Source organism: Protomyctophum parallelum (assembly GCF_964188405.1).
Source record: "Protomyctophum parallelum genome assembly, chromosome: 1".
Classification (NCBI taxonomy): Eukaryota; Metazoa; Chordata; class Actinopteri; order Myctophiformes; family Myctophidae; genus Protomyctophum; species Protomyctophum parallelum.
The window spans coordinates 95,989,947-96,017,200 of record NC_139697.1 but is presented as its reverse complement, the minus strand read 5'-3'; the positions used below and the strand labels follow the sequence as shown (position 1 = coordinate 96,017,200).

Sequence of the window (27,254 nt, the reverse complement as noted above, 5' to 3'; positions counted from 1 at the left end):
ATCCCTTCCAGCAACTAGATGTTGACTGCCAGCACTTCCGGGAGCTTGAAAGACTGACAGTCATTTTGTATGACAAATCCAGTCCTTTGAGCTCCCATCAATGAAAAAAAGAAAATAAGTAACAAAATTGAACGATGGAGAAACGGGCAGTCTACCAAGCAGGCATCTGTGCCACCAGCACACAAAGCCATCAAGTAATTCCTTCTCCAGCGGAAAAAAGGTGTTATTGATGATATTTCATGTTCTGTGACTTTAATAATGTCAAAATAAGTCGACTTTATCACATTTGGAAGTAATCTGATAATTTTATGATAATTATAGTATAGTCGGATACTAGGTGGATTTTCACATATTTCATTGATATGGATAGTCTTGAAATTTGATATTTAAAATAGATATTTGACGGGCTTGAAGGGCTCCTAGGCTAAAATCCTTTAGTATGTCCTAAAGAAGCCTCATACAAAATGTGGACTATTCTCCTAAAAAAAGTGTACTAAGCCACAGCACTATGCTGTGTGACCTTGTAGAGCAGTGGTTCTCTTTAGTCTCGTGTTGCCAGACTGTTGCCTTTTGCTATTTCCAAACACCTCCATCATACAGCATATGCATATGCATATATACACACACACACACACACACACACACACACACACACACACACACACACACACACACACACACACACACACACACACACACACACACACACACATATATATAGCATTCGGAGATTGTGTACTAAGCAAGACTAGCGGTTCTCTAACATGGGGGCCTTTACCAAACATTAGTCAAAGAGAAATAGTCATCTTACTGAAAATAGCTGAAGCTCATATGTTTGGCTATTTTCACAATATTAATCTGTGGAACAGTCCAACTAAATGTAATGCCTCAACTCCTACAATTCCAAGTAATTGTCCATATCTTATTCTTTGGCATGTAAAAAATAATGAATGTAAAATAATGAATCACAATGAGCTTGTAGATCAAGCTACGTTCACTAGTCATGACACTATATCTTTGCAATGGTGTTATTCTGCTTTTATGAAAAGCACTGACATGTGCTACAGAACAGCCTCAGTCAAACTGGGGTACATATAAATATAATGGCATGCTCTAGCTAAATAAACATAATTCTACACGTGTACGGTATAAATATAACAAAGGGCTTACAAACGTTTAAAACAAATGGGTGTAAGGATTTAATCAAAGAAAATAGCTGAGGAAAGTCTCCAAAGATTAATCTTAATGAAGGCCTGTAGTATTGACAGGGACAGTACCGGTATGTAATATCCACAATGCTTTGCAAACACCTCCCTACCAACATGTGCTGTTTAATTTGATCCTCCCATGAAATAATGTAGTTGAGTGAGTGAATGAGTTTTTGTTCCCACACGCTAGTGTGATTTTAGAGCATATGATGCACTGAAACAGGATTTTTCTTTCTTCTCATTTTGCACACGCTGGTGTCTTAAGGTTACATGAGTAATGGTGCGTTCACACAGGCAAATAAAACGATGCAAAGACACGTTGTGAGTTGATTTGAAGCAGCTACATGCATCATTGCGCCTTTGCAACGTCATGTCGCTGGCTTCCATTGACAATGAGTGGTAGACTGCATCGTTTAATCTGCCCCGTGGTGTGAACACAACATTAATGAAGCATTGTCACGTTTACAGTGGAAAGGTTTTCATCCAGTGTGGATAAGCTGGTGTTCCTTTAGATGACTTGAGACTATGAAACCCTTGTCACACAGTTTACAACGGAAAGGTCTTTCTCCAGTGTGGATACGTTGGTGTATCTTCAAGCTACTTGAATGACTGAAATTCTTGTCACACTGCTCACAGTGGAAAGGTTTTTCTCCAGTGTGGACACGCTGGTGTCTCTTTAGGTCTGATGACTTTCCAAAACTCTTGTCACAGTGTTCACAGTGAAAAGGTTTTTCTCTGGTGGCGTGGACACTCTGGTGTTCCTTTAGCATACTTAACACACTGAAACTGGTGTTACACTGTTTACAGTGAAACGGCTTCTCTCCACGGTGGATACGCTGATGTATCCTCAGGCTACTTGACTGACTGAAACTCTCGTCACAATGTTTACAGTGGAATGGTTTTTCTCCGGTGTGGACACGCTGGTGTCTGTTCAGGGTGTCCGACAGACTGAAACTCTTGTCACAATGTTTACAGACAAAAGGTTTTTCTCCAGTGTGCACACGCTGGTGTCTCCTCAGGTTATCTGGCACGCTGAAACTCATGTCACAATGCACACAGAGGAAAGGTCTTTCTCCAGTGTGAACACGCTGGTGTCGCGTCAGCGCACTTGATCGACTGAAACTCTTGCCACAGTGTTTACAGATGTAGGATTTCTTTCCTTTGACAGTACGCCGACGTTTGTTGTGGCTCGTCTTGACCGGAGGCTGGGAAGACTGGAAGATCACACCTGGGACAGAGAGAGAGAGGGAGAGATGGGGGAAGAAGTGGTAAGAAGAGGAACGCCAGGTTAAAAATGGTGATACAGCCCTACAGCTTCCCCACTGATATTCCAGATATTGTATTTGTCATCTTTCTCTTTTATTCCACAATGTAGTCGTTGGCATCTCGCAGGTTCCCTCGCCTGTCCCTGTCCCTACATGTGTTTAAAGCTGACAAGGGATGTCCGGGTCGGCCCATTGCCCACAGGCAAACGGGTCAGACAGGATGCTAGGGTTCCAGAAGTTAATTAACGTTAAATCATGAAGCTGAGAAACAGCCTGTCAAAAATCTCACACAGATCACACTCACAGACCCATTTCAAGACACGTCACCTTATACAGAGCCACACCATAAAAACAAACTAATAATAAAAAAAGAAAATACGACCCAACCTTTCACCAGACATTTAAGGCTTTCGTTTCATGTCCTTCTTAGTGACTTGCTGTGATTTGTCTACTTTTGAGTGGACATACCGTACATAGATATACACACAACACATGTATAGTTATTAGGGACGGGCAAATAATCGGTCATCATATCATTTTTTATATTTAAGTGAATAAAGTCAGCACTCCCTTAGTTTTGGAATTTCAAATTCAGTGTCTGTATGCCTTTTTCAGAATGATATAAATGGTAAATGTTGCATTTATATAGCACCTTTATCCAAGGCACTTTACATAGATTGCGCACATTCACCCATTCACACAGACATTCATACACCAGCGGAAACCATCCAAGGCACCAACCAGCACATTAGGAGCAATTAGAGGTTCAGTGTCTTGCTCAAGGACACTTCGACACTAACTCCGGGGGAGCCCGGGTTCGAACTGGCAACCTTGCGGTTACCATCCAGCCACTCTACCCCTGAGCCACCGCCGCCCTTCTATAATACAGAATGAGTTTTTAATCGGTTTTAATTGGTTATTGGTTATTGGATATTGGCCTTAAAAGCAATTAATTTTATTGGATACCGATATCGGCCAGAAATGTCATATCCCTAATAGTTATATGGGGCATTCTTCCTTTTGAATTGCATTTGCACAGATATTTAGATGATAGCTATATACGTATCATATATATGATGACATGGTAGTGAAAATTAGATATTGTCACAGTTGTACAACAGAAACAAAAACAGAGCACATGAAACGTACTGAGTGGGTGGTCTTCAGGTTCCTGTTTAATAGACATGGCAGAGTCTGGAGAGTTCATCTTCACCTGCAGCCTGGACTCGGCAAACTCATCTGAAATGAAGAACATTTAATTTCTGGAGACCTAGAGGTGTCAAGAATAACAATATTTATAATATTGGATTATATACATGTATATAACCCATTCTGACCGGGCACCCATTTTGGTGTTGGCGTCATGTTATGCTTTAGCTATTGAAAAATAGCAGATCTACAAGCTCATATCGCGCCACCGAGTGGCGCGATACGAGCTTGTAGGTCTGCTATTTTTGAAAAATCAAAGAACGACTGACATTTTTTAGAATCTGATCTCAGGTCAGAATGGGTTAATCAGACCAGTGTGTGTCCAGTGGAAACCTCGTATGAATCTGATCTCAGGTCAGAATGGGTTAATATATCTCTGCTGTCAGGAGGAAACCTCATAACTCCAATGTACTTTCCATTGGTTCAATATTTTCACACACAGGCGTAAAGGGCGTTCAATAGCACTGATTTATGCCACAAAAAAAAATCTAAAACCTAAAAAATTGAGTTATGAGGTTTCTTCCCAACAGCAACGATAATACTTTAGTTTTATGTGTGATCTTGTTGTATCTGGACATTACAAATGGGTTGTTATGATGCTGGCTGGATAGTTAACGTACAAAGTATTCCTGGTGCCCACTCTGTTTTGGTACCTGGTTTTACCGGGTGAACGGTACTGAGGGGCCCACGTTTAGTGCCTGGTGCTCATTCTTCATGTAATTCTATGAGTGCAGCTCACTAATGGTAGTACCACGTTTAACCAGAGGATGGCAGCAACGATACAGCAATGACCCATCCAAGTTGCAATGCAAAGACAGCATTTCATACAGACTTATTAATTTGATCTCAAATAGCATCATTAGTCATTGATTTTCAGGTAGCGTGATATCTATGCCAGTGCTTCTCAGACCTTTTTTTATTTCAAAGACCTACAAGAACTAATCAACAGAAAATAAACAGAAAATACAAATATAATAATTTGTATTTTCTGTTTATTAAAATAGCTGGGTGTTCCAAAGGACCCTTACAGAACCAACAGGACCTATAGTAATTTGGTCTATTTGGTTGAAAATATAATAATGGAGCTACAATGGAGATCTTGCTCATTTACAACTATACGTCTGTACCTCATTGCTTATAGAGATTAACCAGTGCCACTCACTCTGTACTGCTATAAAACACAACAAGCACACTTGAATTATCCTCTTTCAATCTGCAAAGCGTTTGTTTCATAAAAAATACTTTCTATTCCATCAAGAAATGTTCATTAACTCATCGCTGCCTCATCCTTATGTGCAAATTCAAAACATGCGATACGCAGGGCCGTTCAACAGTGACTTCCGACGAGCGCTTCCAAACTCCGAAAAAATAAACTCTTTGCAGATTGAAAAACTCTTACAGCTGCAATGTTGGCGAGTTTAACATCATTTAAAACAAGCAGCTCTGACTTTTCTATTTGGATGAATGGGCTGTCAACGGAGGGTGTTGCAACTCTAGATTCAACCTATTATAAAAAATCTAGTGTTGCAAATTGCAGCTATAAAACATTGATTTAACTAGTTACTTTACAACATTACATACAACAAAACAATTTATACCCTAGTATACATGTTGTGAGTAAATGGTGGAGTCACCCGAGGCAACATTGGAGATGTTGAACCCTGCACCCTGCAAAATGTTAAACCCAGGAATCAGGAGCTGTGATAAGTGTCACTGGCCCTTCCAAACAATTTTGATGTGAACATTACACAACCATTGGGGGCAATACGTATATACAAGACTTTGTAAGTTTGTAGTTGCTACATGTCTGTTATCATTTCTTTAATTGTTTTGGCCTTTGTACAAATATTTCAGTAGTCATTTATGCATGTTGCTCTGGAATAAATCTCACTGAAACATGAAGGCATTATTCTTTTGAGTGTACCTCTAGGCAACCATGTTATAATGGTTATGTTATAATATGTTATAATAACCTGCTTGATTATTGTATAGTGAAAATTAGATGCTGTCAGTTCTACAACAGATAAAGACAATTATAAGGGCCGATTCATACTCCTATTTTACCGCTGTTTCGGCGCTGTAGTGCCGAAATGATTTCGGCTAGTCAGAAATTTTCAGTAGCACCGAAGAGCCGACTTTAGGACGGTACCCGCCCCCCCCAAACCACAAATGACGTCACATTGTAGGCTCTACAGCCTCGAACCGACTTTTATTCGGCTCTAAAATAGGAGTATGAATCGGCCCTAAGACAGAGCACATGAAACTTACTGAGGTGTGGGTGGACTTCAGGTTCCTCCTGTTTAATATAAATGTCCCCGGCTGTGTCTGGAGAGTTCATCTTCACCTGCAGTCTGGATTCACCAAACTCGTCTGAAATGAAGGAATTGAATAATGACTTTAAAGCTGATATAGACAAGTTTCCAGTGACATGATACTATTACTCAGTTCCACTTCCACCATTTCAACAAATAAGCATACAACCCACTCCACATGAACGATATTGATGTAACCAGGAGATTTTATGGGGGGGTCCGACGTTCTGTGACTTCTAGGATCCTCCGAGTTCTGAGGGGCTGCTGGTGTTATTCACACCACCCAACCATGTGTTATACATAGTGATTCTCGTAATTTCAGTAGGCTTACATATTAAATCATAAACCTACTATTTCACATGAACAATGTTGGTGAAACTAAGATATGGGGATAATATTATACATTGCAATGAAATCGCATCGTGTTTTCATTATAATACTGCTGGGTTGAACAAACCGTCACAGCCTCGTGCTGCAATTGTTTAAATCCCCCCCAACGTCCCGACAAGTAAACTCTAGTGGATATAAACAGTCCCTTCAGTCAGGGGGGCCAAAGGGAGAGTGTGCTGTTGCAGGAGAACACCTCAGCATGATTATAATAGAGGGAAAGATAGAGGGAAAAAAGGCCCAAAAAATACATTTATATACATTTAAAATTCTGGCTGAAAACTTGTCTATATCACCTTTAATAACTGGAGACCTAGTAGTGCCAAGAATAACCATATTTATAATATTTGAGAAAGGTAAGGAAAACTGGTTTAAGCCAAATTCTCCCTAAAAACCAGCTCAGTGGCCTTGTGGTTAGAGTGTCCACCCTGAGACTGGCTTGTTCGGGACTGGCTGGTTCGATCCCCGGCCGGGTCATACCAAAGACTCTAAAAATGGGACCCAATGCCTACCTTGCTTGGCACTCAGCATCAAGGGTTAGATTTGGGGTATGTCCCCCCCGTCATGTCCAGGGGGTGTAATTGCACATCAAAGCTGCCTCATGCTACAGAAACAGGAGATAGGCTCCTGCCCTATGGGCCTCATGGCTCGGCCGGGCTTCATGACATCATGGCTCGGAGAACTTACTTACTTAAACTTTCCAACCTTTAAATAACTTTAAAACAAGTAACAGCTGGTCATGGACTGCTAATTTGGTATTCTTTGGAGGTGGGAGAAAAGCTATGAGGGCGTGCAAAAACGTTCAATACCTATTTCCATGTAAAACCTTGAATCTCTGTCATCCAGGTCATAGGATGACAATGATCGTGTAGGATCAGTTTGTGTTGCAGTGTTTGGCCTTGGGGGGGCGCTACCAGACTGCATTCTCCCCTGTGGAAATAAAAATAAACTGTGCTTAGTTGCTTACATTGTTTTAGTTACCCTTTTTCAAAAGAAACCAAAAACAATCATAATAATAATAATGAATTGCATTTTTATGGCGCTTTTCTATGCACTATGTGCCTACTCAAAGCGCTTACAATGGTTCATTCATTCATACATTGGGAGATCATATCAAACTGTCGATTTGAAGCAGAAAGTAGTTAAACGTACATGATCTTCATTTCCTAGTTGCATCACTGGATATGGGTGCTCTTTCGTTGGCCTGCCATCCGGGAAGTGTACTCCACACACCTTAAGTTAAGAATAATGAGGATGAATAGTAAATACTGGTACCACACATAACTCAATAATACATAAAAATACTGCCCACTAAAATGGTTTCATTTCATGTCACAGACATCCATTTCATGGGGAGGGTGTAGCTAATCAACATTCAGCCACTGTTGTGACTCAGTCACATTCACTTGGTTCCATTTAAGCCCAGGCAGAGTTGTCCATTTGGTCAACTTTTTATGAAATTTAAAATACTTGTGGGCTCGCTGCAGCAGCAGTAGCATCATCATGGCAGCCTTGAAAATGAGCATCCGTTGTCCTCCATTCATTTTCTCTCCCTTTGCACACAATAGTCTGAGACCCTACCCCAAACTCTAACCTAAGCCTAACCGCGTGCAGAAGCCACGGGTGAGTTTTAACCGGCCACATATGTGTCTGAGTATATATACTCTAAGGTCTTAACCGGCTAACACATGTCGGAGCCACGGTTGAGTCTTAACCGGGCACACGCTGGTCTTAACCAGGGCTAACACCATATGACGTGACTACCCATCTTTGACTAAATTATTTTCGCTCCTATGCCACCAAAATGTGGAACGCCCTACCAACAGTCATTAAGACATGTGAATCCCTTGACTCCTTCAAAACCGCTCTCAAAGGGCACCTATGGAGGCTGCAATTTGAAACTGGCCTCTGTAAAATCTGAATCCCCCCCACCGCCCCCCTTTTCCTCTCACTGTATATGTTTCTTTTCCCTTTTTGCTTCCTTTATGATGAATTCCCGTTCTGTTCTTTAACTATATAGAAGTGTCTATTTGTACGTCTCTAAATGTTTTGATGAATTGAACATGGTGGACCCTGTTGTAAACAAGTGTAATGCTTAATTGGGTCGTCCACTCAAAGTTAACAGTCTTTGTATTGAGTTTGTGCTTGAAATATACTGTAATTCTGCAAACTGTTAATAAATATTTCAATCAATCAATCACACTTTCTTTGACTATTCGAAAAAAGCCCATACAATGCAATGCGTTGTGAGCTTCTATTTTGGAAAAGGCTTGACAATCTTTGGTCCAATGTACTATTGTACTATGATGAATTGAAACAAGTGTAATGCTTAATGGTGTTGTCCACAGTTAACAGTTTTGTATTGAGTTGTGCTTGAAATGTACTGTAATTCTCCAATCTGTTAATAAATCAATCAAAAATATTGCACTTCCCTGTGCTTGTCCATGCAAACTGTTAAAGTATTCAATCAATGAATCAAACTGTTACAGTAGCCCACGGTCCGGGACATGTGATCGCAAACTCTGTGGGTCGGGATGGCCCACTGATCCAACCGGACTGGTCCATCGATTCGGAACCGACCCGTTGGAACAGCGGCCCTTCTGGCCAATGGGCTAGCTGCTACATATGCTAACATTATGAGTGAGTAACTAACCAAGCGTTTCCCAAACCTACCTGGCTGTTCTTTGTGGGAACAAAGTCTTTTATTATGCTGATATTTTGGATCCACTTCTGGCGAACATCTCTGTCCTCTGCACGCCCAGGGAATCTGTGTAAAGCGTATGGCCTGAGGCATGGACACTCGTCATGAAGTTGAGGTGTGTGGATTTCACATTCGCTCTCTCTCCAAAGCTGAATTTTGCCACTACTGTTGGAGCAGCCATGAACTACACAGGTTCGTCCCGATTTTCTGTACATCTTCGTAAAGTTAGCGTTAGTAAAAAGCAGGTAAGGTGAGCTGAGCAGAGGGACACACCAGCCACCATGTTGTTTTAATGTTATGACAAATGCATTGTGGGTAACTATGTTCTTCAGCTGACCAGTTTGTGGGGATATCCAACGTTGAAGCTGCCACTACCTACTGGCGAAATGTGGAATTGTTTTCTTTCAAAACATTTTATTAATAATTTTGTTGTTACATACATACATTTCAGACATCAAAAAATAAATTACGCATACATACCACAATTTACACTGCATTTTAGTGTCTGCAAAAAATACACAAATAAAGGATATAAACAGAAAAAAGACAAACCAAAAAACATCAGATTTACATTTCACTTAATCTCCAACCAAACCATTTTTCCTAGCCTTCCTTTTTCCAGTCCAGTTTTTAGGTGTAATCGGGCCATTATAGTCTCTTGTTTCTGCCTTGTCCCAAACTGGAAAAAGGCCAGTACAACAGTTCGAACAGAGGGCAATGTATGACCAGATGGTCCCACTTGCCATTACACCCAAGGCATATAATCTCTGGACAGTCCGCTTCCTCATGATCCACTGTTTCTGCTGGTGTTTTGCACCAACCACAAAAAAGTCTCTTCGAGACCCTCAATTTAGCCGCCGAGGAGTTCCCAGACGAGGCTCCCGAAGCGCATCCTGACGTTTCCATCGATGAGGCATTCGGTGAGGCCTCCGGGGAGGCCTGCGGTGAACCCTCTGACGATACCGAGATAATCGCTCGGCTCGGGCCTTTGATAAATCCTCTGGTGGACTAATTGTATTAAACGATCAAACTCACCAACATTGCAGCTCTAGGTCTAGCTTGAATTATCCTCTTTCAATCTGCCGTAGACATGTTATGAGCTACTTTCTGTCAAGAAATTATATGTGAGTGATTCATTTTCTAAGTGTTTCTAAGTCACTGAACGGCCTTGCGTGCCATCTGTTTAGCATTTGCACATAATGCAGGAGGCACGCAGCGCGACCCCTTAATAAAAACGAGTGCTTCCAAACTCCAACACTTAGAAAAAGAATCACCTGCCAGAGGATGTCTTGACATGCCTTAATGTCAAGCCCTGAGCAGTAACACATTCCAAATCCGACATAAGTGCATATATCATTCTGTGGGGTATCCCGGCATCCTAGGCGCCTTTTTAAAGAAAAGAAAAGTATTTTTTACTGATGACTATGCAATACACCACTACCTACATAGCCTATGCAGCACAACACTACATTGTATTGTGTTATACATTTTGCACAGTTTTTATGAACAAATTCAATAGCCAAAAACAATACTCAGTGAAGCATTTTCCAAAAATAATTATTAATTCCAAACCTTTTCCAGGCCTGTAAAACAGTTTTCCCCACATCCTCTTATCAGAGAACTTACTTGACTCAGTGAATCTCTTGTCACACAATTTTTCAAGGTTTTTCTCTTGTGTGGACACGCAGATGTACATTCAGATTACTTGACTGCAAGAAACTTTTTTCACAATGTTTACATTGGAAGGGTCTTTCTCCAGTGTGGAGACGCTGGTGTCTCTTCAGGTGACTTGACACCATGAAACACTTGTCACAATATTTACAGTGGAAAGGTTTTTCTCCAGTGTGGACACGTTGGTGTGTCTTCAGGTGACTTGAGTGACTGAAACTCTTGTCACACAGTTGACACTGGAATGTTTTTTCTCCAGTGTGGATACGCTGATGTTCCTTTAGACGACTAGACACCATGAAACACTTGTTACACTGTTTACACTGGAAAGGTCTTTCTCCAGTGTGGACACGTTGGTGTGTCTTCAGTTGACTTGACGTGGTGAAACACTTGTCACACTGTTTACACTGGAAAGGTTTTTCTCCAGTGTGAACACGCTGGTGTTCCTTTAGGTGACTCAACGAACTGAAACACTTGTCACAATATTTACACTGGTAAGGTTTTTCTCCAGTGTGGATACGCTGGTGTCTTGTCAGGTCACTTGATTTACCGAAAGTCTTGTCACAATGTTTACAGTGAAAAGGCTTTTCTCCAGTGTGGCTCCTCTTGATGTGTTTATGGAGTAAGACCTGAGATGTGACGGCATACGGACATTCAGAACAAGAGAAGACCTGAGTCTGGGAAGACTGGGACATCACTCCTGAGAGAGAGAGAGAGAGAGATTAAGAGAGAAATGGGAAGAAGGGGAAAACCAATTTAAAATAGTGAGTGTGGATAGAAGCCTCCATCTTATCCAGCTCCTAATTTCTGAGTCCTTCCCTGTTAATATGTTGATATTGTATTTGTCATCTTTATCTTTTATTCTACAATTTAGTCCTCATGGCAACTTACACACGTACATATCCTTGTGTTTAAAGATGACTAACCTCCTCCGGTCTCATCCCAATCATCACTGTCTTCAGTGACTTCAGAGTCAGATTCAAGTTCAACTTCAATTTCAGAAGAGTGTGAAGAGATGTCTTCATTATCTTCATGTTTCACTGATAGTAATGTCAACATTGACTCATCAGGCTCCCCTGGTCTTTGAAGTAGCTCCTCCTGTTCCTCCTCTTTTATGTGTGGAGGCTCTGGCTTCTCCTGGAGCAGAATGGGGCTCCTCTCCTGTTCAGGAGAAACCTCTTCTTTACACACAACCATGTGCAGGATGTCTAGGAGCAGAAAAAAGGCACATTGGATCTTTAAAGGCCTTAAAATATGATCAACATACACATATCTACAATGAGCAAACAAAAAACTCTCAAGGTAGCTGCAACCTATCTAGCGATAGGTTGTGTTAAAGGAGAATTCCATGCTAGAAGGCTTTCTTACCTTTTATTTGTAGTTGTTACGTCCCCACCAAAGAGGTCCAGATGTTATTTTGTGCAAAACCTCCTAATAATGAATTGTATTGAATGGGAATTGAATGGGGCTATGGGGTGTTGTGCTAATTTGCTTATTTCCATCACTTTTCTTTTGTATATATATCCTCTCTTCATAATGTAAATAATATCCCAAACGGCACACTTTACTACTTATTTCGATGGAAAGAAGCGAATTAGCACAACACCCCATAGCCCCATTCAATTCAATGCAATTCAATTCATTGAGGGCTTATGGTAGGGGAAATAGCCAATAAGGAGTTTTTGCACAAAAAAACACCTGGACCTCTTTGGTGGGGACGTAACAACTTCAAAGAAAGGTAAGAAAGTCTTCTAGCGAGTGGTCACGAGATATGACAGGTGTTTGAGTACCTCCCGGAAGTTGGCTTGCGTCTCTTCCAAACTACTGCTGTTTTTAACTCGCTTCACTGCCGACAGAATGACTTGAAGCTGGGCTGAATGAATGAGGAAACAATTTGGTATACGTCGAACTGGTTTTGGGATGTCACAACATCTCTGTGGCACTGAACAGCCGATTTTAGGATGGGAATCGCCCCTGTACTTCTGAATACCGTCATTTGTGACTTTGTCTCGCATCGCTCCCAACATGTAAACGCTTCTTGCGAAAGGTAAACAGCGTGAGCTAATGATAGCCAATCCTTACAATGTTGTTATTCTTCATGGCATGATTATTAATTGAATACCCAGCCAGGACCTGAATGGTGTTTTACTGTACCCTGTACAGATTACTTTTGTATTTGACTGTACCCTGTACTGATTACATTTTTATTTGACTGTACACTGTACCGATTATATTTCTGCCAATAAAGTATTCAATCAATCAATCAATGTTCTGCAGGCTGGCACAGCGGAGATGAAAATGAGCCAAACACGGAAATAAGCCTGGCACAGCTTAACTACACTTCTGCTGCCACCTAGCCGCAATAAAAGAGTTAAGCTCCCAACATCGTACTTTATCCCATTCTGAGCATTAAAAACACTAATGACTGTGCGTGCACCGAGGATCCGGATGTAGGCTGTTTAACAGGTTGAAGGCACAGGACGGAGATGTCCGTCCAGGTACTTAGTACGGTCTGGTGCCCGAGACGGAGATTGATAAAAAAACAACAGAGATTAATGATATCAAAACCAGTCGCATCACTCCACAAGCCACAGCTTGTTGCGCAATCCTCGATGTTGCGCAACAGTGAGACGTCATCGAAAATGTTCCCCCCTGTTTACCGACGACAACGAAAATCTTAAAACGTTAACTCACGATCAAAAAAAATTAATTCTTCTTATTTATTATTTCTTTTGCGTTTTTTGCCTTTATTGATAGGGTACAGTAATTAGACAGCAAAGGGGGAGATAGATGGGGAGTGACACGCGGCAAAGGCTATCGGGCTCGGGAGTCGAACCCGCGGCACGCCGTCTGGCTGGCTTGGCAGCCTAGGTGCACAGATGCACCCAAACATTGTAGCCACCGACTCTCCCCATCTGGAAATATGTTGTTCCAGGGAGGGAACCCCCCCCCCCCCACCCCCACGAGAAGCAAAGGTTTGAGTTTAAAACTTTGGCTCTGAAGGAAAGCTATTTTTCCATAGCTAAAGTATAACCTAATGCTTAAAACACCAAAAGGGGTTCCCGTCCAGAAAGGGTTAATTACTGTTGAAATGTGCTATACAAATAAAATGCTTTTAAAATCAAAACATTCCACTTGCAGCACCTTCAACTATATTGTACGTGACAATAAACAAATCTTAGTTAAAATGGAAGAAAAAAAAGAGGGAGTGGAACTTACTAAGGTCTGTCTGGTCTTCAGTTTCCTCCTGTTTCACTGAAACAGGTCTGGCTGGGTCTGGAGAGTTCATCTGCACCTGCTGTCTGGACTCCACACAGTCTGCAATGAAACGATTAAAATCCCAGAGTTTAGGATTAATTAATAACAGAAACACATTTTACACTCAATTATAACAGACAAGGAAAGGGTAATTTATTTACTTGTTAACTGGGCAAGTTACCGTTTCACCGAGCACTGAGTTCATGCTGCATACTGCACTGTTGCAGACTGGGGCTTCTCCTGTTCAGGGGGAACAACACAAAATTCAACGCTAAAATGTAAGTTTTGCAAGCCGGCATGGATGTTGTTGGATGTACCTGGCATAATATAATTGACTAGGCTGTATTTTTTGGTTTAAAAATAAACATATTCAGGGTTATTAGACCCTCCCGCCTCGCAGCCCAAGTGCCCCAACTGAGGCAATGTGGTCAGGAGTTGCACGCACATCCTGGGCTAATTCAACGGGTGCTCGAACAAAAAAAGAACAGACTGCAAAAGAAAGAATAAGTCTGCACACCATTTTTAAAGCTCCCCAAAAACTTTATTTACAAAGGCGGGGTAAGAAAACACAACGTTTTGGCTTCTGTGGCATTCGTCAGTTATATTGGATAGCATATAGGACAGGTATATATAGATGTATAAGTGGGCAGAAACAAATCAATGATAATTAAGCACCACAGTAAAAACAAAAAGGCTAATGTTCCCTTCTGTGTGCTCAGATACTCGCCTATGGGTTTTGAATTAAAAAATATATATTTCTAAAAACTGGCATATTATCCAGTCTAGGGATGCACCGAAAGGGAAATTCTTGGCCGAAACCGAATACCGAATATAGGAAACAGTTGGCCAAATACCGAATATGATTAATATTATACATCTTTTTTCCTACCATTGCTGTCATGGCCGTACCTTAAAGCTACCTGATTTATGGCAAAATAAATGGTTATGGCAAAACTTAACTTAAATAATAATCACTATTATGGGTCCATAAAACCTTTATTCAGCCCTTTTGAATGCATTAATTGCATACACTATTCGGTGATATATTTTTATATATTTATATATTTTCTGCGGCCGAATATTCGGTGCATCACTAGTTAAAATAGTATGTTTATACAGAGTAAGTACAGCATAAATAATCTCTCAATCACTTGGTAATGACTGTGACACAGTCCTGTATCTGAAAAGTCAGAAATGCAGTCCTTGCAACCACGATGTTTCCAGACAGACAGGTCTAGTCCAGAATGCCACTTAAGCACTATATATACTTTGTTGTACAACAAATAGAAAAAAATGTTGACCTACAAGCTTGTAGATGTTTGGAAAATTTTAAAGATTTAGAAAGCTTTTGCCTAAATGCCATGTTGAAAGTGGTTATCACTTAACATAACTACACCCGCACAGTATCATTGGTATGAAGTGTAACTGAATATCGCTGTTTTAGTATCCTCACTTAACCCATTAACCTGAGTTTGATTCTACAAATGTTATGTTAACTTAAATAATAATCACTATTATGGATCCATAAAACATTTATTCAGCTCTTTTGAATGCATTAATTGCATACACTATTCGGTGATATATTTTCTGCCTATTTGGGCCGAAACCGAATAGGCCGAAAATGCATTTTTAGCCATTTTCTGACGAATATCTTCTGCGGCCGAATATTCGGTGCATCACTTAAATCCAGTCAGACTCTATAGGCTTAACACTGTTTACAGAAGCCCCAGCTGTGGAATTTAAGCGCCCTCCTAATTTAAGAGACCAGCTGGTCAGATCGTATACTCCTGAGCCGAAAAATAGTACGTTTTTAGATCAGATTCCAGGGGGGAACTATAGATGCGGTGGCTGTGCCGGTGTGCCCAGTGTGGTTTCACAACCAAATGTCAGACATACACGCATCCCCACAGTGGTAAATTGCCAAAGATCTGTGGGGTGATCACATGCAGTTCTACAAATGTGATCTATCTCATAAAATGTCCCTGTGGCTTAGGATATGTGGGCAAAACTAACCGAGCGCTCCCCCGTACTCGCATGAGCGAGCATCGCTCTAATATTAGATGCGGGGACGAGCACAACCCATGGGCATTGAAAAGGTGGACAAACCCCCCCAGAGGGGGAAATCAGGAGCGTCGTCTGCTACAAAGAGAAATGTTCCACATTTATAATTAGCCATATGGCCTAAATGAAGAGTTCGATATCAAACCATTCCTGTAAATATATTTTGGTCTTGTGTGTGTTTTAACTACGTTATTACATAGAAATGACAGTGCATGTGTAGGCTACTCTTGTATAGCTTAAGGAGCTTTTTCTACACTTGGAGCGGGTTATATGGGTTCTTGATGTTTGTGTAGATGACTTCTTCCCCTGGTGGCCACACAGGGATAGCATAATGGCTTCATTGTCTGTCCTGAGTGTCATAGCCAAGTTTAATCCCACATAGGGACTGTGTCCACACAGGTGTGAGTGCATATCATTGATTTGTTTCTATATAAATATGGTGGTTTGTGTTAATTTTGCATGTATATTATGACCTTTTTTGCTTCCTATGTGATGAATTCCTGTTCTGTTCTTTAGCTACATAGAAATGTCTATTTGTATGTCTCTAAATGTTTGTATGTCTCTAAATGTTTTGATGAATTGAACAATGTGGACCCTGTTGTAAACAAGTGTAATGCTTAATTGGGTCGTCCACTCACAGTTAACAGTCTTTGTATTGAGTTTGTGCTTAAAATGTACTGTAAATTCTACAAACTGTTAATAAATAATTCAATCAATCAATCAAACCTCATCACACTGAGGCGTGGGTGGTCTTCGGGTCCCTCCTGTTTAATAGAAATGTCCCAGAGTCTGGACTTTAATAACTGGAGACATAGTGACATTTGAGCTGCGCTACAACACGACGTGTGAAATATTGGAAAATACTGTTTTTACCATGATTTTGTATTTGCTTGTATTATATAAGTATAACTATAGCTATAACCTGGTAATGAATTCCACCCTACAACAGCTATCTATCATTGCAGTTTAACCACTCACTGTGTCTGTAAAAGACAGTAAAACATAGATGCAAATAGCTCTGATCCAGAGCGTTTCAACGAAATGCAACAAAACAATCCTATGAATGAATTGTTTTGCTCAAAGATAGAAACACAACCTGGATGAGTTCTTTACCTGCTGTAGGCCTACGTGTTTCAGTGGCTGGGCTGCTAGCAAACGTCCTCCTGCTGCTTCTTTGCGACGACACTGTTTTGAAACGACACGTTTTAGTTGCTTCTCTGTATTTTAAAGTGTCAACATCCATACTCTATGGTCAACACAGCGCCATGTTGTTTTCACAACTGCATTGTGGGTATGTTGTACCCCCTGGTGTCTACTCTATGGTCTAGACGCCAGTTGGTGTATTGCTGCCCCCCACTGTTGATCTCGGGTACTGTAGTGTAGAGTGTTTACACACCAGTAACACTATGCAGTGATGGACAGTGGCAAACTGAGTTAGGGATGGATGGGTGAGAAGATGTCCCTCCTTTGCATGGGGCAGTCTCTCGTTTCCAAGACTTTTCAGGCGTCCCACAAATTGAGACCCTGTCCCACATTGTGTGCCCTAATAGTTAGTCCCCCAATACAGTGGTTCCCAAACCTTTTTATGTCAAGGACCCCCACATTGACACTAAGAAGATGTTTTACTGCTCCAGCAGTGATTCGCAACCCGTTTAATTTCAAGGACACCCAGTATGACATGCATTAGTCTACGCACCCCCATTTAATGGCATTTCTATCTCTGGGACCCCCAATTTATATTGTAAAATCAATGTTCATTTAAATCTGAGAGTGTAATGTATAGAGTCCATTTGGTTCCATGTGTATACTGACCCATAGGCCTAAGGATCCATTTTGGTTCCAAACTATCATTTAGGTGGGGACCCCTGGAACTCCCTCAAGGACCGCTGTGGGTCCCCAGACCCCACTTTAAGAACCACTCCCCTAATATTTGGCTTGCTGTTGTAAGCCAACTACCTGTGTTACCACAGTTCAACAGCTGTTCCTCCAAGATGTGTTTTAAGCCTGTTACAGTACCAAGTCGGCCACACTAGTCATCCTGGACGATGTTAGTCACCCACTGCACACAGCACTTTACTCTCAGAAGTGCAAATTCAGTAACAGGTTATCTGAGAAGGCTACTGTAGCCTACACTAAGGCCCAGGCTACACGTATATAGATCTTTTGCAAAACGGATATTTTCGTCCTCCGTTTTAGAAAGAATCCCTGCCCATACGAGAGTCTGAGATATCTGAGTCCACACACAAATGTAGAAACGCATTGAACACAGGATAAAATCACTGCAGTAGCAGGTTTCAATTGTAGACTATATTATATTAGATTTTATATTTACACTTATGAGGTGCCAATCATATTTTTTAATGAAGGAATAAGTACCGCATTTGGTGGAAAATGTTTCTTTCATTGTCTGTCAGAATGTCACACTATGTGCGCTGCAGTTGATGCAACATATGATAAGTTTTAAAGTTAACAGTGATATATATATAAACATCGGATTGATATCTGTGTAGTTTCCATGCAGGCACAAGCTGCGTTTTGCAAAAGATCCATATACGTGTAGCCTGGGCCTATAGGCAACTGTTAAAGCCGTTTCCTCGTGATAAATGCAGGGCCCGCCTGCAGTTCCAGCTTTCACCACTACGTCTCACAACTTCAACATTGGCAAGCCTTTCTGGGGGCTTGGTTCGAACTCACAACATTCCGCATGAAAGGCATATGCTATATGCTCTAACCACTACACTAGGGCTGTCCCACCATGAATGTTAACAACATAGTTTTCATATTATGTAAATAGCAATATTTCTCTAATGGATGCAGGCTTTATGGCATATTCAGACACAGTAAGAATAAAGCAAGTTATATATTAAATATTCTTTATATGAAGCAATTGCATGGATAAGAGAACACTATATTAAACCATAACAACAAACTGTTCCTAAAAAGTTAATTTCAACAAGAGAATAATGTGATACACAAGTACTACTGTACCATGAGTGCTAAACTTACCCACTTGTCTTAAACCCTATACTTGGTTGAGTGGAGTCTCACAGGGCTCTAAACTAGTGTACTTTTTGTTTACGCTGTACGTTAAATATTATCTTATTAAAGCCAAAAAAAAAGTTTCACTCTTATGTACCTGTACACAAGATGTAACAATGTTACACAATTTGCGCAGAGTTTCCATGAATACATTAAATAGCCAAAAACAATATAGTGAAGCAGTTTCCAAAACATTTGATTAATTCCAAACCTTTTCCAGGCCTGGAAAACTCCCCAAATCCTCTTTTCAGAGACCTTGACTCTGTAAAATTGTTGTCACACAGTTTTTTAAGGTTTTTCTCTTGTGTGGACACGCAGATGAACATTCAGATTACTTGACTGAAAGAAACTTTTTTCACAATGTATACATTGGAAGGGTCTTTCTCCAGTGTGGAGACGCTGGTGTCTCTTCAGGTGACTTGAGTGGTTGAAACTCTTGTCACACAGTTGACACTGGAATGGTTTTTCTCCAGTGTGGATACGCTGATGTTCCATTAGACGACTAGACACCATGAAACACTTGTTACACTGTTTACACTGGAAAGGTCTTTCTCCAGTGTGGACACGTTGGTGTGTCTTCAGTTGACTTGACGCAGTGAAACACTTGTCACACTGTTTACACTGGAAAGGTTTTTCTCCAGTGTGAACACGCTGGTGTTCCTTTAGGTGACTCAACGAACTGACACACTTGTCACAAAATTTACACTGGTAAGGTTTTTCTCCAGTGTGGATACGCTGGTGTCTTGTCAGGGCACTTGAGTTACCGAAAGTCTTTTCACAATGTTTACAGTGAAAAGGTTTTTCACCAGTGTGAACACGCTGGTGTTCCTTTAGGTGACTCAACGAACTGAAACACTTGTCACAATATTTACACTGGTAAGGTTTTTCTCCAGTGTGGATACGCTGGTGTCTTGTCAGGTCACTTGATTTACCGAAAGTCTTGTCACAATGTTTACAGTGAAAAGGCTTTTCTCCAGTGTGGCTCCTCTTGATGTGTTTATGGAGTAAGATCCGAGATGTGACGGCATACGGACATTCAGAACAAGAGAAGACCTGAGTCTGGGAAGACTGGGACATCACTCCTGAGAGAGAGAGAGAGAGAGAGAGAGAGAGAGAGAGAGAGAAATGGGAAGAAAGGGAAAACCATTTAAAATAGTGAGTGTGGATAGAAGCCTCCATCTTATCCAGCTGCTAATTTCTGAGTCCTTCAGGGGCGACTGTGGCTCAAGAGGTAGAGCAGGTCGTCCAATGATCCATGGGTCGGCGGTTCGAATCCCGGCTCCTCCTGTCTACATGTCGAAGTGTCCTTGGGCAAGACACTGAACCCCAAATTGCTCCCGATGTGCTGGTTGGTACCTTGCATGGCTTCCGCCGCGATCGGTGTATGAATGGGTGAATGTAATGCACAATCTATGTAAAGCGCCTTGGATAAAGGCGCTATATAAATGCACCATTTACCATCTATATAAATGCACCATTTACCTTCCCTGTTAATATGTTGATATTGTATTTGTCATCTTTATTCTTTTTATTCTACAATTTAGTCCTCATGGCAACTTACACACGTACATATCCTTGCGTTTAAAGATGACTAACCTCCTCCGGTCTCATCCCAATCATCACTGTCTTCAGTGACTTCAGAGTCAGATTCAAGTTCAACTTCAATTTCAGAAGAGTGTGAAGAGATGTCTTCATTATCTTCATGTTTCACTGATAGTAATGTCAACTCATCAGGCTCCCCTGGTCTTTGAAGTAGCTCCTCCTGTTCCTCCTCTTTTATGTGTGGAGGCTCTGGCTCCTCCTGGAGCAGAATGGGGCTCCTCTCCTGTTCAGGAGAAACCTCCTCTTTACACACAACCATGTGCAGGATGTCTAGGAGCAGAACAAAGGCACATTGGATCTTTAAAGAGTGGCCTTAAAATATGATCATCATACACATATCTACAATGAACAAACAAACTCTCAAGGTAGCTGCATTCTCCAACAGAACAGCCAATATGAGTTCAGTTTTCTCTTTCTAGCGATAGGTTGTGTTAAAGGAGAATTCCATGCTAGAAGGCTTTCTTACCTTTCTTTGTAATAATAATAATAATAATAAAACTTTATTTGTATAGCACCTGTCATGACATGAAATGCAGCTCAAAGTGCTTTACAGAACAATGGAGAATAAAAGAAAAGCAAGGCAACAACATTAAAAAACAAGCAGTAATGCGTTACGTCCCCACCAAAGAGGTCCAGGTGTTATTTTGTGCAAAACCTCCTTATTGGCTATTTCCCCTACCATAAGCCCTAAATGAATTGCATTGAATATGCATTTGTATATATATCCTCTCTTCATAATGTCAATGCAATTCATTGAGGGCTTATGGTAGGGGAAATAGCCAATAAGGAGTTTTTGCACAAAAAACACCTGGACCTCTTTGGTCTACAAAGAAAGGTAAGAAAGTCTTCTAGCGAGTGGTCACGAGATATGACAAGTGTTTGTGTACCATTTGTGACTTTGTCTCGCATCGCTCCCAACATGTAAACGCTTCTTGCGAAAGGTAAACAGCATGAGCTAATGATAGCCAATCCTTACAATGTTGTTATTCTTCATGGCATGATTATGAATTGAATACCCAGCCAGGACCTGAATGGTGTTTTACTGTACCCTGTACAGATTACTTTTATATTTGACTGTACCCTGTACTGATTACATTTCTATTTGACTGTACACTGTACCGATTATATTTCTGCCAATAAAGTATTAAATGGTAAATGGTGCATTTATTTAGCGACTTTATCCAAGGCGCTTTACATAGATTGTGCATCAATTCACCCATTCACACATACACTGATGGCGGCGGAAAGGCACCAACCAGCACATCAGGAGCAATTTGAGGTTCATTTTCTTGCTCAAGGACACTTCGACACTAATTATAATATTCAATCAATATTCAATCAATCAATCAATGTTCTGCAGGCTGGCGGCAATAAAAGCTCCCAACATCGTACTTTATCCGTATTAATAACACTAATGATCCGGATGTAGGCTGTTTAAATCACACCTAAAAACCTTTCTATTTGCTGCTGGTGTTCATTGTTTTTTATATATTAATTCATTCTTCTTATTTATTTATATTTTTGCGTTTTTTGCCTTTATTGATAGGGTACAGTAATTAGACAGGAGAGGGGGAGATAGATGGGGAGTGACACGCGGCAAAGGCTATCGGGCTCGGGAGTCAAACCCGCGGCACGCCGTCTGGCTGGCTTGGCAGCCTAGGTGCACAGATGGTTGAGCTAACCTTCCGGGCCGTGAATTCTTCTTTTGCAGTGTAATTGTACTCTTACTGTAATCTTACTGTATTCTAATGTCATTGTATAATGTGTAATGTGTGTATAATCAGTGGTTCTCAAACTATTTCATGTCAAGGACCCCCAAACATTGTAATTGGCCGCCGACCCTCCCCATCTGAAAATATGTTGTTCCAGGGAGGGAACCCCCCCCAACCCCACCAGAAGCAAAGGTTTGAGTTTAAAACTGTGGCTCTGAAAGAAAGATCTGCTATTTTTCAATAGCTAAAGTATAACCTAATGCTTAAAAAACCAAAAGGGGTTCCGTCCAGAAAGGGTTAATTACGGTTGAAATGTGCTATACAAATAAACTGCTTTTTAAACCAAAACATTCCACTTGCAGCACCTTCAACTATATTGTATGTGACAATAAACAAATCTTAGTTAAAATGGAACTTACTAAGGTCTGGCTGGTCTTCAGTTTCCTCCTGTTTCACTGAAACAGGTCTGGCTGGGTCTGGAGAGTTCATCTGCACCTGCTGTCTGGACTCCACACAGTCTGCAATGAAACGATTAAAATCCCAGAGTTTATTATTATAACAGAAACACATTTTACACTCAATTATAACAGACAAGGAAAGGTTTATTTATTTACTTGTTAACTGGGCAAGTTACCGTTTCACCGAGCATTGAGTTCATGCTGCATACTGCACTGTTGCAGACTGGGGCTCCTCTCCTGTTCAGGGGGAACAACACAATATTCAACGCTAAAATGTAAGTTTTGCGAGCCGACATGGATGTTGTTGGATGTACCTGGCATAATATAATTGACTAGGCTGTATATATTTTTTTAAGATTATTGTTTAAAAATAAACATATTCAGGGTTATTAGACCCTCCCGCCTCGCAGCCCCAGTGCCCCAACTGGACACACCTCTAGACACTGAGTCCACAGTAAAAACAAAAAGGCTAATGCACCCTTCTGTGTGCTCAGATACTCGCCTATGGGTTTTGAATTAAAATAAATATATTTCTAAAAACTGGCATATTATCCAGTCAGACCCTATAGGCTTAACACTGTTTACAGAAGCCCCAGCTGTGGAATTTAAGCGCCCTCCTAATTTAAGAGACCAGCTGGTCAGATCGTATACTCCTGAGCCGAAAAATAGTACGTTTTTAGATCAGATTCCAGAGGGGAACTATAGATGCGGTGGCTGTGCCGGTGTGCCCAGTGTGGTTTCACAACCAAATGTCAGACATACACGCATCCCCACAGTGGTAAATCGCCAAAGATCCGTGGGGTGATCACATGCAGTTCTACAAATGTGATCTATCTCATAAAATGTCCCTGTGGCTGATATGTGGGCAAAACTAACCGAGCGCTCCCCTGTACTCGCATGAGCGAGCATCGCTCTAATATTAGATGTGAGGACGAGCGCAACCCTGTGGCTCTACATTTTAAGCAAGCTGGCCACACTATTAGCCAGTTTCGTTATCCGGGCATTGAAAAGGTGGACAAACCCCCCCCCCAAAATCAGGAGCGTCGTCTGCTACAAAGAGAAATGTTCCACACATTTATAATTTGAACACTATGGCTCCATACGGCCTAAATGAAGAGTTCGATATCAAACCATTCCAGTAAATATTTTTTGGTCTTGTCTTTTTGAGTGGTGCAACCACTCCAAGGAACAGCAATGTCCGTGTTCGCCTATGTGTTGGTTCACCTATGTGACTACCTATGTGACGTTAATGAGCACCAGTATGACTATGAGTACCAGTAAGGGCGCTGTTGCCTGCTAATGAGAGAGAGAGAGAGAGAGGGGGGGGGGGGGGGAGTTGCACCACTCAGTTCACACGGGTTTGATTTTTTTAAGTGTGTTTTAACTCTATGTTCTGTTATGTTGTTATTACATAGAAATGACAGTGCATGTGTAGGCTACTCTTTGTATAGCTCAGGGAGCTTTTTCTACACTTGGATCGGGTTATATGGGTTCTTGATGTTTGTGTAGATGACTTCTTCCCCTGGTGGCCACACATGACACAGGGATAGCCTAATGGCTTAATTCTCTGTCCTGAGTGTCATAGCCAAGTTTAATCCCACATAGGGACTGTGTCCACAGGTGTGAGTGCTTATCATTGATTTGTTTCTATATAAATATGGTGGTTTGTGTTAATTTTGCATGTTGTGACCTCATCAAACATCGAGTGCAGCACCTTCACAGGAGTGAAAGAGCACATCATGAAATTTACTGAGGCGTGGGTGGTCTTCGGGTTCCTCCTGTTTAATAGAAATGTCCCAGAGTCTGGACTTTAATAACTGGAGACATAGTGGTGTCAAGAAAAACGTTTGCACCTCATTAATCTCTCAAAAACAGATTTGAGGGCCCATGCCGTAGCGTAACGGTCTGGGCACCGGACTGGTAATCCAGTCGCAGTGTGCCGACTTTACTGCATGTCATCCCCCCATCTCTCTCCCGTTTCCTGTCAGCCTACTGTCTGTCCCTTCAAAAATCAATAAAAAGGCGTAAGCAAAAAAAAAAAAACTGATTTGAGCTGCGCTAGAACATTCAAAGGAAACCAAGTGCTTAGTATTTTATTATACAAGTATAACTAGCTACCTGTTAATGAATTCCACCCTACAACAGCTATCTATCATTGCAGTTTAACCACTCACTGTGTCTGTAAAAGACAGTAAAACATAGATGCAAACAGCTCTGATCGAGAGCGTTTCAACGACATGCAACAAAACAATCCTATGAATGAATTGTTTTGCTCAAAGATAGAAACACAACCTGAATGAGTTCTTTACCTGCTGTAGGCCTACGTGTTTCAGTGGCTGGGCTGCTAGCAAACGTCCTCCTGCTGCTTAATTGCGACGACACCGTTTTGAAACGACACGTTTTAGTTGCTTCTCTGTATTTTAAAGTGTCAACATCCATACTCTATGGTTAACACAGCGCTATGTTGTTTTCACAACTGCATTGTGGGTATGTTGAATGTTCTCCTGTGTCTACTCTATGGTCTAGAGTAGACTCTAGACGCCAGTTGGTGTATTGCTGCCCCCCACTGTTGATCTCGGGTACTGTAGTGTAGAGCGTTTACACACCAGTAACACTATGCAGTGATGGACAGTAGCAAACGGAGTTAGGGATGGATGGGTGAGAAGATGTCCCTCCTTTGCATGGGGCAGTCTCTCGCTTCCAAGACTTTTCAGGCGTCCCACAAATTGAGACCCTGTCCCACATTGTGTGCCCTAATAGTTAGTCCCCTAATACAGTGGTTCCCAAACCTTTTTATGTCAAGGACCCCCACATTGACACCAAGAAGATGTTTTACTGCTCCAGCAGTGATTCTCAACCCCCAGTTTAACATGCATTAGTCTACGCACCCCTATTTAATGGCATTTCTATCTCTGGGACCCCCAATTTATATTGTAAAATCAATGTTAATTTAAATCTGAGTGCAACAGAGCACTCAATGTTAAACCCGTTTCCTCGTGATAAATGCAGGGCCCGACTGCAGTACCAGCTTTCACCACTACGTCTCACAGCTTCAACATTGCCAAGCCTTTCTGGGGGCTTGGTTTGAACCCACAACCTTCCGCATGAAATGCATATCGTTAGCCTCATAGGATAAATGCCTAAGTCATTTTTTGGCGAAATTGAGATTTCTGCCTACAGCTGCTCTCCTGGGGCTGCTGCATCATCCTGGATTAGCGCCTATGTCCTCAGCCAATCACAAAGCTCACTATCTTCAAAAATGATGATCTGCCTAAGTCACTTGTGTGATTTGAGCATTTTTACGTTGCCGCCTAACTCACTTTGTGTGACTTGGGCATTTTTACATTGCATACACAGCAAACAACAGTTACTCTAATAGACCCCCAGGTGTTTAGTATGGAGTTAACATTACTCTAATAGACCCCCAGGTGTTTAGTATGGAGTTAACATTACTCTAATAGACCCCCAGGTGTTTAGTATGGAGTTAACATCACTCTAATAGACCCCCACGTGTTTAGTATGGAGTTAACATTACTCGAATAGACCCACAGGTGTTTAGTATGGAGTTAACATTACTCTAATAGACCCCCAGGTGTTCTGTATGGAGTTAACATCACTCTAATAGACCCCCAGGTGTTTAGTATGGAGTTAACATTACTCTAATAGACCCCCAGGTGTTTAGTATGGAGTTAACATTACTCTAATAGACCCCCAGGTGATTAGTATGGAGTTAACATTACTCTAATAGACCCCCAGGTGTTTAGTATGGAGTTAACATTACTCTAATAGACCCCCAGGTGTTTAGTATGGAGTTAACATTACTCTAATAGACCCCCATGTGTTTAGTATGGAGTTAACATTACTCTAATAGACCCCCAGGTGTTTAGTATGGAGTTAACATTACTCTAATAGACCCCCAAGTGTTTAGTATGGAGTTAACATTACTCTAATAGACCCCCAGGTGTTTAGTATGGAGTTAACATCACTCTAATAGACCCCCAGGTGTTTAGTATGGAGTTAACATTACTCTAATATAGACCCCCAGGTGTTTAGTATGGAGTTAACATTACTCTAATAGACCCCCAGGTGTTTAGTATGGAGTTAACATTACTCTAATAGACCCCCAGGTGTTCTGTATGGAGTTAACATCACTCTAATAGACCCCCAGGTGTTTAGTATGGAGTTAACATTACTCTAATAGACCCCCAGGTGTTTAGTATGGAGTTAACATTACTCTAATAGACCCCCAGGTGATTAGTATGGAGTTAACATTACTCTAATAGACCCCCAGGTGTTTAGTATGGAGTTAACATCACTCTAATAGACCCCCAGGTGTTTAGTATGGAGTTAACATTACTCTAATAGACCCCCAGG

At 41.2% G+C, this 27,254-nt stretch overlaps 1 protein-coding gene and 1 long non-coding RNA gene across 5 annotated transcripts in view; both read right to left on the bottom strand.

Annotated features, from left to right (window-relative positions):
* Positions 1 to 1,063: 1,063 nt before the first annotated feature.
* LOC310865942 (uncharacterized protein) overlaps positions 1,064 to 27,254 on the bottom strand; it is an 84,067-nt gene continuing 57,876 nt past the window's right edge. The window contains exons 1-6 of one of the 4 annotated variants that reach the window (XM_083775153.1): positions 9,055 to 9,367; positions 7,534 to 7,614; positions 7,191 to 7,311; positions 5,951 to 6,052; positions 3,623 to 3,712; positions 1,064 to 2,436 (exon numbers count right to left, since the gene is read on the bottom strand). In XM_083775153.1, coding sequence (XP_083631279.1) covers positions 1,688 to 2,436; positions 3,623 to 3,712; positions 5,951 to 6,052; positions 7,191 to 7,311; positions 7,534 to 7,614; positions 9,055 to 9,297 — 1,386 coding nt within the window. In that variant the 5' untranslated portion in view covers positions 9,298 to 9,367 and the 3' untranslated portion in view covers positions 1,064 to 1,687. Of the gene's footprint in view, positions 2,437 to 3,622; positions 3,713 to 5,950; positions 6,053 to 7,190; positions 7,312 to 7,533; positions 7,615 to 9,054; positions 11,451 to 11,676; positions 11,959 to 13,969; positions 14,069 to 14,169; positions 14,249 to 17,182 lie in introns of those variants that run through there. The other 3 variants (XM_083775156.1, XM_083775155.1, XM_083775154.1) reach the window with 3 other exon arrangements.
* Positions 20,853 to 25,343, bottom strand: LOC310862746. The gene is made up of 4 exons (XR_014569613.1): positions 25,190 to 25,343; positions 23,057 to 23,117; positions 22,842 to 22,940; positions 20,853 to 20,980 (listed from the first exon to the last, which is right to left on the bottom strand). It is a non-coding gene; the product is annotated as an uncharacterized lncRNA (long non-coding RNA).